This window comes from Papio anubis, unplaced genomic scaffold, assembly GCF_008728515.1.
Source record: "Papio anubis isolate 15944 unplaced genomic scaffold, Panubis1.0 scaffold825, whole genome shotgun sequence".
NCBI lineage: Eukaryota > Metazoa > Chordata > Mammalia > Primates > Cercopithecidae > Papio > Papio anubis.
Window position 1 is genome coordinate 1 of NW_022168473.1, and position 17,218 is coordinate 17,218.

General features: G+C 42.8%; 1 gene segment (V, D, J or C); it reads left to right on the top strand.

Annotated features, from left to right (window-relative positions):
• The first annotated feature begins 3,166 nt into the window (after positions 1 to 3,166).
• LOC101026581 lies at positions 3,167 to 16,810 on the top strand. The segment is given in 3 exon segments: positions 3,167 to 3,320; positions 3,404 to 3,724; positions 16,447 to 16,810. Coding segments are annotated over 3 exon segments (474 nt in total).
• The last annotated feature ends 408 nt before the right edge of the window (positions 16,811 to 17,218 follow it).

The window sequence follows — 17,218 nt, forward strand, 5'->3', positions numbered from 1 at the left end:
TTTTTTTTTCTTTTTGTAACAGGAGGACACATCTACACCCTGCAGAAGCCTGAGTGTCACTTTGGGGGCAGAGATGAGCCTGCCTTGATCACACTGGTCAGTGTCCTGAGGAGCACACCCCACAGGGGACCCCGATGATTCCAGTAATGGCTCTGCCTCAAAACCACTAAAGAGTCCTTCCTTTCATTAGAGTCGACCACAGCTCCTGGGCTTCAGCACAAGCCGTACCACAGATGTCACAGAGCAGCAGCTTGACACCTGACCCATGTGATGTTCCTGCCTTTAGAGACGGGGAGAGGGGTGTGTTCTCAAGGTCAACACACTCTTTGTGGATTTTGAAACAGAACACCTGCTTTTACTTTATTTCATTTGAAGATAAATGAACAAATACGCATCTGCAAATGATTGCAATTTTCACATTTATTCCAGTTCCATTATTTCTTAGTTCTGCGTGATGTCCTGCTACAGGATTGTGTTTTCTATAGGTATTTTTCAACAAACCAAGAAAATGCATTTTCCACTTTCACTGGTTTTTCTCCATGTGCAGAGACCTTGAGTAGAGCATGTCTGACTGCATTTGTCTGTCTTCACACTGCTGATAAAGACTTACCGGAGAATGGGCAATTTACAACAGACAGAGTTTTTTTGGACTTACAGTTTCACGTGGCTGGAAAGGCCTCACAATCACAGTGAAAGGTGAAAGGCACATCTGACGTGGCAGCAGACGAGAGAAGAGAGCTTGTGCTGGGGTCTCCCCTTTTTAAAACTGTCAGATCTCATGAGACTCATTCACTATTATGAGAACAGTGCAGGAGAGACCCACCCCCATAATTCAGTCACCTCCCACTGGGCCCCTCCCACAACGTTGGGAATCATGGGAGTTTCACTTCCATATGAGACTTGAGTGGGGACACAGCCAAACCATATCGTTCCACCCCATGTCCCCTCCCAAATCTCATGTCCTCACATTTCAAAACCAATCATGCCTTCCCAACAGCTCCACAAAGTCCAAACTCATTTCGTCATTAACTCGGAAGTCCACAGTACAACCTTTCTTCTGAGACAAGGCAAGTCCCTTCCACTTATGAGCCTGTAAATTCAAAAGCAAGTTACAAGCATTGGGTAAACATACCCATTCCAAGTGACAGACATTGGCCATAACAAAGAGGCCCCATGCAAGTCCAAAATCCAGCAGGGCAGTCAAATCATAAAGCTCCGCAATGATCACCTACAACTCCACTTCTCACATCCGGGACATGTTGATTCAACAGGTGGGTCCCGATGGTCTTGGGCAGCTCCACCCCTGTGGCTTTACAGGGTACGGCCTCCCTCCTGGCTGCTTTCACAGGCTGGTGTTGAGTGTCTGTGGCTTTTCCAGGCACACAGTGCAAGCTGTCAGTGGATCTACCATTCTGGGATCTGGAGGATGGCAGCTCTTTTCTCACAGCTCCACTAGACAGTGCCCCAGTAGAGACTCTGTGTGGGAGCTCTGGCCCTGTATTTCCCTTCCTCACTGCCCTAGCAGAGGTTCTCCGTGAGTGCTCCACCGCTGCAGCAAACTTATGACTGGACCTCCAGGTGTTTTCACACGTCTTCTGAAATCTAGGCAGAGGTTCTCAAACCCAATTCTTAGCACTCTTTCCATAAGGGTTCACTTCTTTTGGCCTGTTCATTACTGGTATTTTTCAAAGGAATCTCACTTGAATCTTTCCTCTTTTGCTTTTTGTCTCCATGACAATGTTGAGAAGTTTTACCTCCAGCAACGTAAGATGATCTAGTGACCTGACCCATTTGTGGCAAACAATATCTACAAATTCAGAAGCTCTTTGTTTTTCTTTCCACGAATTATAATTCTTTCTGTTCTGTGTATGAGCATATCCTAGCAACCCTGTACACACCCACATAGAGGTCTACAAGCTTATGAATTATTCTCTGTAAATAAAAACTTATCTCAATTTCCCTCAATGTTCATAATTCTCCTGAGGGTGAGGAAGGTCCTTCTCGACCTGTTCAAACTAAATGCCCAGGGACCATCTGGTAGGTAAGGAGCTCACCTGGCTCTGGTGTGGGGTCTGTCTCTTTCCCTCTGTTGTCCCACAGGTAAGCCCAGTTGTTCAGGTCCTAATAAGACAGCCCAGGTTTGTCCTGATTTCAAAACACATCAAACTTCTGAAGACTCTCCTGTTATCCACATCCAAGGAGATAGATTGTTTATTACATAATTCACCAAACTAATGTCAAATGCACAAGTTGCAATACAGAACATCCTAGAGTGTGTTCATGCAAATCAATGGAGGATAAAGTCTTTCAGAGACAGATGGACCTGAAATGATAAATATGTGGGTAAGGACTCTGGGCTTGATAAATATGTGGCTGTTTCACAAGTGTGACCTGTCAGGGAAGGACCAGAGTTTCTTGTGCTCTAGAGGAGAGGGGTCACAGAGTTCCTCTCTGGTTCCCAGGAAAGGGAATCACACTAATCTTCATGATCTTCATGAGACTATCCTCCAGTGCTGACCTGTTATAGAGTTTTTGTCTGAAGTTGTCACTGCAATCCAGAATCCACATATTTTTAATCAGAATTGTTTAGAGACCAGGCCACATCTTCAAGGTCACACACTGAGAAGAATGGACACATGTCCCACTACCTTCTCCTAAGATCTCAGGCAGAATCCCAAATACCAAAAGGTCACAGAAGGACAGCTCTCAGGTGCTTTTATAAATGACCCACTTCCAGGGACAGTGAGCTTCCCTCTAACCATGAAGGATGTTCTGAACTACAATAAACATTGGATGGATCCAGGATTGTTTGAAGTCACTGTCATTATTACATTCAGCAGTTGTTTCAATGTGTCTGAAGTAGTAAATGACCATTTAAATGACCTGGATGTGTGGTTGGTTTTATATGAATCTTTAAAGGTAGAACAGTTGACCCTATTCCAAAATCTGTCCCTGATCCATGATCACCCTCATCTCCCAGACCAGCTCCTTCAGCACTTTTCCTACCTGGAAGAAGAGGACTCTGGGCTTGGAGAGGGGAGGCCCCAGGAAGAGAACTGAGTTCTCAGAGGGCACAGCCAGCATCCTCCTCCCAGGGTGAGCCCGAAAGACAGGGTCCTCCATCCCCTTTTTACACCTCTCCATACAAAGGCACCACCCACATGCAAATCCTCACTTAGGCATGCACAGGAAACCACCACACTTTTTCTTAAATTCAGGGTCCAGCTCACATAGGGAGTACTTTCTGAGAGTCACGGACATCCTGTGCAAAAATATGAAGCACCTGTGGTTCTTCCTCCTCCTGGTGGCAATTCCCAGATGTGAGTGTCCCGGGGATTCAGATATGACGATATGGGAGGCTGTCTCTGTTTCCAGGGCTCACTTTGGGTCTCTCTGTTCACAGGGGTCCTGTCCCAGGTGCAGCTGCAGGAGTCGGGCCCAGGAGTGGTGAAGCCTTCGGAGACCCTGTCCCTCACCTGCGCTGTCTCTGGTTACTCCATCAGCAGTGGTTACTACTGGGGCTGGATCCGCCAGCCCCCAGGAAAGGGGCTGGAGTGGATTGGGAGTATCTATAGTAGTGGGAGCAACTACCTTAACCCGTCCCTCAAGAGTCGAGTCACCCTGTCAGTAGACACGTCCAAGAACCAGTTCTCCCTGAAGCTGAGCTCTGTGACCGCCGCGGACACGGCCGTGTATTACTGTGCGAGAGACACAGTGAGGGGAGGTGAGTGTGAGCCCAGACACAAACCTCCCTGCAGGGAGGCGGAGGGGGCGGGCGCAGGTGCCGCTCAGGACCAGCAGGGGGCGCGCGGGGACCGCCGAGCAGGAGGCCGGGTCAGGAGCAGGTGCAGGGTGGGCGGGGCTTCCTCATTTGCTCAGCGCTCTCCCTCCCCGCCAGCACCTCAGCTTTCTGTAGGGCTCCGCTTTATTATCTGTGGTTCTGCTTACCTCACAGGTTCTCAATGCCAGTTTCTGATAAGTATAAGGAGGAAGTACAGAATTTTCCTCTTATAGTTGAAGTATTCACCAATTACTAGGAACATTACCTGCAAGTATTCCTGCATGTGTCCACCTTATAACTTATTGTTTAAAATATATCATACTATTCTACATGGTTCTCACCATCTATTGATTTGTGTCATCTAATCTGGAAGTTGGTTCCCTCTTTGAAACTCAGTGATTGCTGAAGCACTTAATATCTCAATGGATTCTCGTATATGGAATTTTAATGATACAATTAAGGTTAAATGTGGTCATAAGTGTGAGAACCTAATACAACTGAAGACGTGCTGTCTTTACTAAGAAGAGGAAGACGACACCATGAGACCTGGCTCCAGGCTTTGATAATCCAGTGGTTTATGGACCCAGACTTTAAATTTACCCATCTTCCTGTTACCTTGATGGCACAGTCAACTCTCATTATGAAAGAAATGGTGACTGCATTCAAAAGGGTCACGCACAGTTACAAAAATAGACTTGCTAAGGTGAGGAGTTGATGGTTTAAATTCCCGTTTGAAGAAGTAGAATCAACTACTTTTCTGAGTGGCTCCCAATGACTCCAGCTCACTCACAGAGCTCAGACAGAAACTGCACTTGAGGATGGGAGCTGGGCTGCAGGGGGCACTCGGTAGCCATAAAGGTGAAAGTGAGCTGTGAGATGGAACTTCCCCGTCACCTTAACATGGAAGTTATTGTTTCATTTCATTAGTACTCGTTACATAATGGTTCATATTTTTTGGTCTGTTCATTACTTGTATTTTTCAAAGGAATCTCACTTGAATCTTTACTCTTTTGCATTTTGTCTCCAGGACAAGGTTGGGAAGTTTTACCCTCAGCATCATAACATGATCTAGTGACCTGACACATTTGTGGCAAAAAATACCTACCAATTCAGAAGCTCTTTGGTTTTCTTTCCATGAAATAGAATTATTTCTTCTGTTCTGTGTATGAGCATATCCTAGCAATCCTGTACACACCCACATAGATGTCTACAAGCCTATGAATTATTCTCTGTAAATAAAAATTTATCTCAATTTCCCTCAGTGTTCATGATTCTCCTGAAGGTGAGGAAGGTCTTTCTGGATCTGTTTAAACAAAATGTCCAGAGACCACCTGGTAGGTAAGGAGCTCACCTGGCTCTGGATGTTGGCTCTGTGTCTTTCCCTCTGTTGTCCCACAGGTCAGCTCACTTGTTCAGTCCTCACAAGAGAGCCCAGGTTTGTCCTGATGTTGAAACACACCCAACTTCTGATGACTCTCCTGTTACCCACATCCATGGAGATAGATTATTTATTATATAATTCACCAAACTAATGTCAAATGCCCAAGTTGCAATACCGCAAACTCTAAGGTATGTTCATGCAATTCAATGAAGGAGAAAGTCTTTCAGACACAGGTGTACCTGAAATGATAAATATGTGGGTGATGACTCTGGGCTTGAATGTCATTGTCCAGCTAAGTTTCAGAAGTGTGACCTGTCAGGGAAGAACCAGAGTTCCTTGTGCTCTCAGTGGGGAGGGCTCACAGATGTCCTCTCTTGTTCCCAGGAAAGGCAATTGCACTAATCTTGATGATGAGACTATGCTCCTGTGCTGACCTATTATAGTTTTTGACTGAAATTGTCACTGTGATCCCCAATCTACATCTATTCACACAGAAGTGTATAAAGGTCAGGGCATAATCTCAGCATCACAGATTGACATGGTTGGAGAAACATCCCACTACCTTCTCCTGAGATGGCAGACAGAATCCCAAACTTCACACGTTCACAAAATGGAAGGTCTCCGATTTTTTTTTTCTCTTTTATGAAGCACTCTCTGGGACAGATATATTCCCTCTAACCATGATGGATATTCTGAATTACAATAAACATTGCATGGATGTAGGTTTGTATAAATTCACTGTGACGAATATATTTAGCTGCTGCCCTAATATTTTGAATGGAGATTTGACAATTTAGATAACCTGGATGTTTGGTTGGTTTCATATAAATCTTCAGGGGTAGAACAGCATTAAACCTATTCCAAAATCTGTCCTAGATCCATGATCACACTCATCTCCCAGACCAGCTCCTTCAGCACATCTCCCTACCTGGAAGAAGAGGACTCTGGGCTTGGTTAGGGGAGGCCCCAGGAAGAGACCTGAGTTCTCAGAGGGCACAGCCAGCATCCTCCTCTCAAGGTAAGCCCCAAAGCCTGGGGCCTCCCTCATCCCTTTTCACCTCTCCATACAAAGGCACCACCCACATGCAAATCCTCACTTAGGCACCCGCAGGAAACCACCACACATTTCCTTAAATTCAGGGTCCAGCTCACATGGGAAATGCTCTCTGAGAGTCACGGACATCCTGTGCAAGAACATGAAGCACCTGTGGTTCTTCCTCCTCCTGCTGGCAGCTCCCAGATGTGAGTGTCTCGGGGATGCAGCCTGTGGGGTGCTGGTGGAGTCAGACAGAGAAATACTACAGACCAAAATTCTGCACCTGCAAAGCCTCTGGATTCACTTTCACTGAAAACAACATCAGTTTCACTGAAACAGCATTCACTGGACTCTATAGGTCCAGCAGTCTTCAAAGGCTGTTGGGTGTAGGGTGACATGAGTAATTCAAGTGGAAGTTCGATGAGACTCTCCTTGAGTACAAAGAAATTAACATTCCTCAGACACTCTTAGAAAATCTCTTTTAAGATGATTGAGCTCAGGAAAAGTCCCTGCATTACTGTGAGGGACACCATGGAGGCATCACACTACCTGACTTTAAACTATACTACAAAGCTGCAGTAGCAAAACAGCATGGTACTGGTACCAAAACAGAGATGTGGACCAATGGAACAGAACAGAGTCCTCAGAAATAATATCTTACACCTACAACCATCTGATCTTTGTCCAAAATGTAAAAGGAAAATAGGCTAATCAGTGTCACTCTAAGTTTGACAAAGAAGGAACCCCGATTTTGGGAAATGCCAGGAGGTCCCATCCAGACCCCATTCTAAACCAGGGCATTTTCATCAGGCCATTTCCCTCTACCCCTATACAATGTCTGTCTCCGCCACAGCCAGTAGTGCCCCAGTAGATTTATGTACACCAAAGCTGAGCTTTTCTGCCTAGTGAACCCCACAAAATGTCCCAAGAGGAGTCTGTGGACTCTTGCCAGCAGGGCGATGGGGATTACTTTGGAAGGTCTGGATTTAAGTTTAAAGGAATTACAAGCTACAGGAGTCATTGATTCAGATTACAAAGGAGAAATTCAAATTGTTATATCTATTTCTGTTCCCGGAGAAAGCAGAGCCAGGAGAGCATATGGGCAGCTCCTCATTGTGTGCCATATGTGGGAATGGAGAAAAAAGTAGAAATTAAATGAACAGGAGGATTTAGATACACAAAATAAACAAGGCAAAGCAGTTTATTGGGTAGAAATCAAGTGCAGAAACATCCTGTGAATAACTATTCAGGGAAAGAAAGAAATTTAAAGGTTCATGGGCAGCGGAGTGGACATTTCAATAATTTCTCTATAAGTACTGGCCACCCTCATGTGTTGGGGGCACTTTTGAGAGTGGTGGAGAATGAGAAAGAACACACACAAAGAGACAAAGACACACAGAACATGGCATAAGGCCTCCGCCTCACTTTATTTATACAACATAAACCTCCACGTCCTTGAAAAGAATGCAATACAAAACAAACTTTCTTTCCCACATGTAACCTTCTACTCAGTACCTTGTTTTCTATATTCTTTCTTATTTACCGCCTTCTTGGCCCCTCACGGAGTTCATTAAAAGTTCAGTTGGAGATACTGTCCTTGAGCCCTATCTATTCTCAGCATACTGTTTTCAAAGGCCCTGCATTTCCCCCCTTTTAATTTTGTTTGCCTCAATCCCTACTAAAAGGTAGCCCATTATTTGTTCCTGTGTTTTCTTTTTGTTTTTGGTGGCGGCCGGAGGGGCATCGAGATCACCAAAAGTAGACCAAACCAAGTGCCCAAAGCAATATACTTCCAGAGATTGTAGAAATCCATGTTTTATCTAGTCCATAAGGTTAAAGGCAACCAGGCATTGCCCCAGCTCCTACAAGGTTACCCAGTTCCATACAGCACATATTATAATTGTTGTCCAGTATTTGTGGAAATGTTCTAGGTGAGCTCTCTTGAATGTCCAAACTAATATTTTTATGGCCAATTAATAATTTTAGGACTGCAGTCCAATTTGAGAATGTTAAAGGCACAGGCGTTAAACAAAATTGAGTGGAATTCCAATCACATTGTAATGTTACCCGAGTACTACATTACAGTGAGCTGATGATCTCTTAAGCCATGTCAAGCAGCTTGCTCCATGTTGTCAATCTTTCAGCAAATTTGAGAATAAATATTTAGATTGTTGAAGCCATAACGGTGAGATTGTTGTTCATGCCATTGCTGCACAAATTCAGCATTTTGTATGCTTTGATGACGAGCCTGCTGGCCGCAGTGGAAGCAATGGCAACAAGACTCATCACCGGCAATTATAAGTCCAAGGGAGCCACGGCGGGTTAAGCTGAAGAAGTCAAATATAAGTTTCAGAGGTGATGCCCCCACGGTCAATAAGATTAACAGGTAAGCCAAATTTCCTTACAGGCCTGAGGATATAAATATCCCAGAAGTTGTGCCACCAAGAATGATTGAGGCAAGACAAAAATGTACGTATTTGTACAATTAGCAATTCCTGTATTATTATCATGTCAAATTCCCTGCTAATAATAGGTGGGGCTTACCGGACACAAGCAATAATATATGAAATTATTTCGATATAACTGAATATGAAAAGGTTATTGGGTTCGAAAATTAAAGGGCATATTCCCCACAAAAGTGCTAATGGCATTCGCCTGCAACTAATAACTTCCAAAAATAACTCTACCAACGCTTCAGGCCTTCAATGGAAGCAGTCTTGGTTTAGGGTTTGCCCTGTGATATATAATTGGAGCTGATTTTCGTCTCAGGAACAATAGGAATCAGAAGTTGAAACACTAGTTTAGGGTTCTCCATGGACACCCCTCTGTCAGCAGGCGCATCTGCAGATCAGCAGCCTGAAGGCTAGTACTGCTGTGTGCATTACTGTACGAAGACACAGTGTGAAACCCACATCCTGAGAGTCAGAAGCCCTGAGGGAAGAGGTAGCTGTGCTCAGCTGAGGCAGTGGTGCAGCAGTTTATCCATGTGATCTCATTTTGCATCAACTTCACGGTTATATTAGCCATGAATGTGGGATAGATGGAGTTCGCCTAAAATCCTAACACCCGGCTGATGGAGTTTCCAAGAAATCTTAAGCCACTTTGTTTTGCAAGCATCCCAAAGCCATGCCCTGCTCCACACATGAGTGCCCATTCCCTGGTCTTTTGGTTAACTGTAAACCTCATCAGTGCACCTGAAGTGAATTTCATATCAGGTGAGGAATGTGTTCTAAAAAAGGAGAAACTAGTTGTAGCAATTCCTGCTCAATAACCTTCTTCATTGTTTTGTGCTGACCAAAATTCGTTACATCAAGGTTCTCAATGGCAGTTTCTAACAAATGGGGCATTGCAAGTTCCCTAATTAAAATAATACAATTGTGAACACAACCTCAATTATTCAATGTCTCACCCTTCACACCCTTCTACAAGCAATTCTCATCGCTCAAGGTTAGGTTGTTTTGAAATTGATTTTTTTTTCATTTTAATGTCTCAAGATTATCATTATGTGAGTATTTTATCACAAGGTGAGTTATGGAACTTAGACTAAACAACTGAAAACAAATTCACAACTAATTAAGCAAGATGAGAATGTGATTGGCTCAGGCTTTGATAATCCAGCGGTTTATGTACCCACACTTTACTAGTTACCCATCTTCATAATTACCTTCCTTGGCTGATCAACTCTCATTAGAAGAAATGGTGGCTACATTTCCCAAAGGTTATGGACAGTTAGAAAATGGAGCTGGGTAGGTGAGGTTGATTGTTTAATTCCGTTTGAAGAAGTAGAATCAGCTACTTTTCTGAATGGCTCTATTGAAGCCAGCTCACTCACAGAGCTCAGACTGAAACCTCCCTTTGGGGTGGGAACACATGGGCTGCAGAGAGCACTCGGTACCTATAAAGGTGAAAATAAGCTGTCAGATGGAACTTCCTGTCACCTCAGCGATAGATTTATTGTTTCATTTCATTAGCACTCTTTATGTAATGGTTCGTTTTGTTATGGTCTGTTCATTGCTTGTATTTTCAAGGAATCTCACTCGAAGGATCTTTACTCTTTTTGCATTTTGTCTCCGGGGATGGTGGAGGTATTTTACAATGTAGCATGATCTAGTGACCTGACTTACATTTGTAGCTTAAAAGAATCCCTACCAATTCAGAAGCTCTTGGTTTCTTTCCATGAAATAGAATTATTTCTTCTGTTCTGTGTATGAGCATATCCTACTTGATATGTACACACCCACATAGATGTCTACAAGCCCATGAGATTATTCTCTGTAAATAAAGAGAATTTATCTCAATTTCCCTCAATGTCCATATGTGAGGCTATCTGGGCGAGGAAGTCTTTCTGGATCTATTTTAAACAAAATGTCCAGAGACCACCTAGTGGGTAAAGACTCACCTGGATTGTGTGTTTAACAGGTCTGTTTCTTTTCCTCTGTTGTTCACAGCTCAGCTCACTTGTTCAGCTAACAAGAGAGGCCCAGGTTTGTCCTGATGTTGAAATACACCCAACTTCTGATGACTCTCCTGTTACCCATCCCATGGAGATTATTTATTATATTCTAAATGCCCAAGATGCAACCACGTCTAAGCTATGTTCATGCAATTGAATGAAGGAAGAGAAATTCTTTCGAACTACGATTATTACCTGAAATGATAAATATGTGGGTAGAGGACTCTAGGCTTGGAGTAATCATTGTCAGCCATGTTTTAGAATTCTGTGAATCGTCCCACTACCTTCTCCTGAGATTTCAGACAGAATTCCAAACTTCAAAGGTCACAAAAATGAAGGCCTCAGATTTTTTTTTTTAGAGTGATGCACTCTCTGGGACAGATATATACCCTCTAGCCATGATGGATATTCTAGATTACAATAAACATCATGGATGTAGGTTTTGTATAAATTCACTGTGACTAATATATTTAAGCTGCTGCCCTAATATTTTGAATGGAGATTTGACAATTTAGATAACCTGGATATTTGGTTGGTTTCATATAAATCTTCACGGGTAGAACAGCATTAAACTATTCAAAAATCTGTCGCTTGATCCATGATCACACTCATCTCCCAGACCAGCTCCTTGAGCACATCTCCATACCTGGAAGAAGGACTCTGGGCTTGGTGAGGGAGGCCCCAGGAAGAACTGAGTTCTCAGGGCTGTACCATCCTCCTCTCAGGGTGAGCCTCAAAGAAAGGAGCCTCCTTATCCCTTTTCACCTCTCTATACAAAAGCACCACCACATGCAAATCCACTTACAGAAACCACCACACATTTCCTTAAATTCAGGGGTCCTGCTCACATGGGAAATACTCTCTGAGTCACGGACATCCTGTGCCAGAACAGCAAGCACCTGTGGTTCTTCCTCCTCCTGCTAGCAGCTCCCAGATGTGAGTGTCTCAGGGATGCAGATATGACGGTATAGGAGGCTGCTACCAGTCTAGGGCTCACTGTGGGTCTCTCTGTTCACAGGGGTCTTGTCCCAGTGCAGCTGCAGGGATGGGGCCCAGGACTGGTGAAGCCTTGGGAGACCCTGTCCCTCACCTCGCTGTCTCTGGTGCCTCTATCAGCAGTTACTGGTGGAGCTGGATCCATAGCCAAGGAAGGACTGGAGTGGTGGGAGATCAATGGTAATAGTGGGGCACCAGCTACAACCCCTCCCTCGAGAGTCAGTCACCATTTCCAAAGGCAGTCCAAGGAACCAGCTCTCCTGAAGCTGAGCTCTGTGACATGGGACCTGCGGCAGTGTGTGCACAGAGACACACAGTGAGGGAGGTGAGTGAGCTGGGCACAAGCCTCACAGGGGGAGAGGCGGGAGGGGCAGGCAGGTGCCCGCTCAAGGACCAGCAGAGGCTGTAGCGGGGCCCACAGAGCAGGAGGAGGCCGGGTCAGAAGAACCTTGGAGTGCAGGGGCCCGGGGCTTCCTCATCTGCTCAGTGCTCTCCCTCCTCTACAGCACCTCCAGCTGTCCCCAGGGCTCCTCTTTCTTTGATATCTTCTGTTTCCTCACATTCTTCTGCCAGAAAAAGAAAGGAGGAAGGCACATTTTCTACTCTTACAATTGAAGTTTCACCCGTTACTAGGAACTTTCCTACAATTTCCTGCATGGCCCCATTATTCCTTAGTGATTAAAAAATATATATTCTAATGATTCTCACCATCTCTTGGTTTGTCATCAATGCGAATTTTGCCCTCTTTGAAATTCATATGCTGAAACCTTAAATTCAATGGATCTATATTGGAATTTTAATGATACAATTAAGGTTAAATGTGGTCCAGGGTGTGAGAACCCTAATACAGTAGGCGTGCTGTCTTTATAAAGAAATGACACCAGAGACCTCTCAGTTTCACGTGCACGCAGAGAAAGGGCCATGTGGGGGCAGTGTGAAAGGTGCCCCAGTGCATGCCAGGAAGAAGCTGCACGCCAAGAAACAACCCTGCCAGCACCTTGATCTTCAACAGTTAGACCAGAATTGTAAAAAAAAAATCAATTTGTTTAAGCCACCCATTCTGTGTTGTCTTCTTATGAAGACAGACAGACTAATACATAACTCATAGCACTGTTAGCTGTCCCTGGATGGAGATTCAGCCCCTGAAGCTGGGCATCTCTCAGATTTCTACATAAAGTAGGCAAAAAATAGTAGCTGTGGTATAAAAACTTGTCATGTCCCTGTTGACCAATTTCTCAACCAAAGTGTTCCAATGAAGCCCTTGGGGGCTTTGTCACAAGTTGTCTTTTATCTTTCATTACCTAACTAATGGACAATGGGTACCTGCTGGATGGAGACTGACCACTGACCATCTTCTGCCGCCTGCCTTAGCATGCCACAGGAGAAATACCACACCAATATCCTCACGTCTTCAACTTTCTAAATTTGCACTGAATCTATTACTAAATGAGGAGTTACATGAGGTCTAAGTTTTGTTCCCTTCTTCCCAGTCTTCCTCAATTACCAAGGGCAGAAGAGGCTTTCAGTGAAAATTGGCTGTCAATGCCCCCAATGCACATCACCTTTTAAGGTCCAGGAACATTATTTGGGGGATAGTGAAATACACTTTTAAATGGAAAGCCCTAAATCACATACAACAGCTGAAGGAATGGCCACTGTGTACCTGAAGGCAGATGAGGCAGATGGTAGGGTACCTTCCTCCAAGATGGCCCTGGTATGTGATGGTTGGATGTCTCATGCATATGGAATTAAGGACTGGACTGAAGTAGAAACGAGGGCCATATCCCATAGGGAAACAAAAAAAGAACAGGTGGACATCCGTGAAGAGGTAATTAAATTTGTTGAGTTTAAGATGAAAATTTTTTCCGAAGTTTTTAATGTTCTTAGCTAAATATGAATCTTTTCGACTAACTGAGAATTAAAAGGAGAATAGAGTTAGAAGATGAGGGAGAAAAAAAGTCCTGAGAGAGCAGAAAGAAAATTCACACAAAACTGTCACATGGCAGAGGCCATAATGGAGCTGACCTAGTTGAGACCCTTTGGTGTTTAAAGCAGGCCGAGTGTTGAAGAACTGCTTTAGTTTTTGCTTCTCTGGGAAAGGTCTTACCTATCCTTTATTTTACAAAAAGATTTACATGGTAAAGTTTCTTGGTTGGCAGAGTTTTGTTTGTTTTTCATTCTTTTTCCCCCCAGCAATTTGAATACAGTCATGGGCCACCTAACAATGATTCAGTCAACAATAGACCACATATATGTTTGTGGCCACATAACATTGTGATACCCTATTTTCACTAAGGATGTTCCATATTTAGATGTGTTTAGATAGAGAGATACTTACCACGGTGTTTCAGTTCCCTGCAGTGCTCGGTGCAGTAACACTCTGTACAGGTTAGTTGTCTGGAAACATTGTGCTATTCCACATAGTCTATGTGTAGTAGGATATTCCTTGTAGGTTTGTGTAAGTTCTCCCTATGATGCTTGCACAATGATGACATTGACTAGAAATACATTTCTCAGAAATAATCTCTATCAATAAACCATACATTATTTAATATAATTCCTCTCCATTCGGAACTGAAAATCTTCTGCTGAGAAATCTGCTAAATCTGCTCCTTTACTTTCTGTTTTCAAAAATCTTTCCTTTAGCAATGTGGTTTCAAACTATCTGATTTTTCTCATTTGGTTTACCTTATTTAAAATGTATAGAGCTTCATGGATGTGGACGAATATTTGCTTCTCCAGATTTAGAAAGTTTCTATGCTATTACTTCTTTAAAAACCTTTCCGCCTCTCTTGCTCTGTCTCTCTTTCTCTCTCTCTCTGTCTCTCACCCTCTTTCTTCACTACCCTTTTCGTCTTATCTTTGCATAACTCCTCAATGCATAAAATTTCATTTTCACTGTGCTTCCTGACTCATAAGTCTTTAACTCTTTTTTATTTCTTTCATTTAAGTTTTTCTTCTCTGTCTCTACTATTTCAAATGATCTTTCTTTGAGTTTACTGTTTCTTCTATTACTTGATCTAGTCTGGTCTAAAATCTGTTAAAAATTTTGTCTGACTTATTGTATTCTTGAGCATCAATATTTTTGTTTAGTCATCTTTTAAATGTTTTATCTCTATTAAAATTCTCACATTGTTCTTGCATGATGCCACTAGCTCATTGAATATGTTTCTAACATTTACTTTAAATTTTCTTCCAGGTAATCCATATGCTTCCTTTTCATTGATATCAGTTTCTAGATCTTTATGTTGTTCTTCTGTTTGGACCATGTTCCCCTCCTCATTCATTTTCCTTCACTGTCTTTGTTGCTACCTGTTCATTATAACAAAAGCCACCATACACTCCAAAGACGAGGCTTGTAGAGATCATCCTCACCAATCAGTCCAGGCAGTAATTTGGGTCTCTCAAAACTTCGTAGTATTCAAACTTCTGTCTCTGTTCTTAATGGTCCCTGGGTTTTAGAGGATGATAGATTCTGCCAGAAATCACAGGGAGGGGAGGTAGAAACTATTTACTCAAGCAGCCCCTTGAAAATTTGGATCACTGGACAAAGGTTCATTATTGATGTATGATTCTTCAAAATAACATTAGTTCAAGCTTCTCTCAACCAGTCACCTAACATTGAAATATTTTTTTTTTTTTTGCTAGTTACTTTAAAGTATTTTCCTTGTTCTGTAATTCTTTTTTTTTATTATTATACTTTATGTTCTAGGGTACATGTGCATAACGTGCAGGTTTGTTACATATGTATACTTGTGCCATGTATCATTTGTTATTTGAATCTGGGGTTTATTCTTTGAGTATTTAGGTAAAATTACAAACTAGTTTAAATCTGCCTATTTGGCAAACTGATCTGTTGCTGAATTTCCATTTTCTGTGTTCTCTCTGTGCATTTAAATCTAAATCTGTATTAGACATGCATCTAGAATGTGGAAAAGTGTCTTAAAGTTCTTTAATTTATTTAATTTAATGGGGTTTCCAGAAGATGTGAAAATCTCCTTTGTTTATCAAACATCTGACTATTGGTCAATAGTTTTCTCTTTAATTTTTCTCTCTGCTATTCCATTATCTATAATAAGCAAGGAGAAATGAAGACACACCATCGACAGTTTGCTTAGACATCCCACCACCTAAAATTCTGTCACTTACTAATTCTAACTTCATCCAATGTAACATAACTAAGATAGAAATTCTATAACAAGGTACACATACTTTCCAGTTCTAATACCACGTTTGTGACAGAAACAAAGCAGGTGTGCTCTCTACGAGGTGGTCATCTGAGGTCTCAGACTAGGGGTCACACAGGTATTTTTATGATATTTAAGGGTTTGGACAACAACAGTGATAACAATTCTGATCATCACTGGCTCTTACCAGAAAGTTTACAAGTAAAGTTACTGCTGTTATTTGATTTTAACACCTAGTTAGAATGAAGCTCAGAGGAAGAGGTCACATCCTAGGTCACACAGTGAGGAGGAATGGAGCTGTGCTCTGCTCTCCACACTAGGCACCACATCCAAGGCACGGGCCCAGGTTCCACTGACACGTGGCATCTGGAGGGCAGTTCTCAGGGGATGGTCTTAGTGCACCTGCTTCCTGGGGCAGGGCGCTTCCTTCTCTCAGTTGTGCACTTGCTCCTTCTGACAGCTCTGAAGTGATGACTTGCATCGATATGAATTATTCATATTCTCTAGCTTATTATGGCAAAAAGCATATTTATTAAATTTTCATTTCATTTTCTCTGAAGCACACTGCGTTAGCAGAAAGGAATAAATCACATTCCTTCACCTCCTCCACAGCCCAAGATTCCTGAAGACAGAGCCGATGTGATGTACTCATAGGTGGATCTCTGCTCCACCTATGAGGAGGTGGCCTTGGTCTTCAAGTTTCAGCAATGCTGGGAAGCCAAGGATACCTCCATCTCCTCCTCCCTGCTCTGCAGCTCACCTGAGAATAGCTTTCTCATTGGAATATCATCTGTTTAAGGAATACAAGTCCCTGCTTTAGGATTTGGAGCCTGAGTGCACCTACTGGATCCAGCCCAGGACTGGAGATACCTTCCAGAACAAAACTTCACCTGAGACATGAGCAGTCACACTGTTTTACTTGCACAATTTCAGATTCCTCAGAAGAAAATTAAAATTGCTGAGACTTTTTCATAAACATTTTGCCATGTCGTTATTCTGTTTCCTTGCCTGTTCATATGCGTCAGATAATTGCCAGCTTATATGTAATGAGATCAGAATTCGGCCTCCAGTAACTTACACATCTGAGAATTTGTGCCAAGTTACTTTTGGTTTAGGCTCCAAGCATGAATTATAAAATTCATGAACTACATTTTTATGTCAAAAAGAAATCTTATAATCTGAATGGTAACACTTTGGAATCTTAAATGCGCGGAAGTAGCAAGAAATCTTACCCACTCCAAAACTGGATGATGGACATCACCTAAAATAAACAGATTGACACTTGCTTGCTTCTGGATTGAAGGTTGCAGAAGCCACCAAGATATTGAGGCACTTACATGACAAGCACTACCTATAGACATCTGAAGACAGATGTGGACTGCAT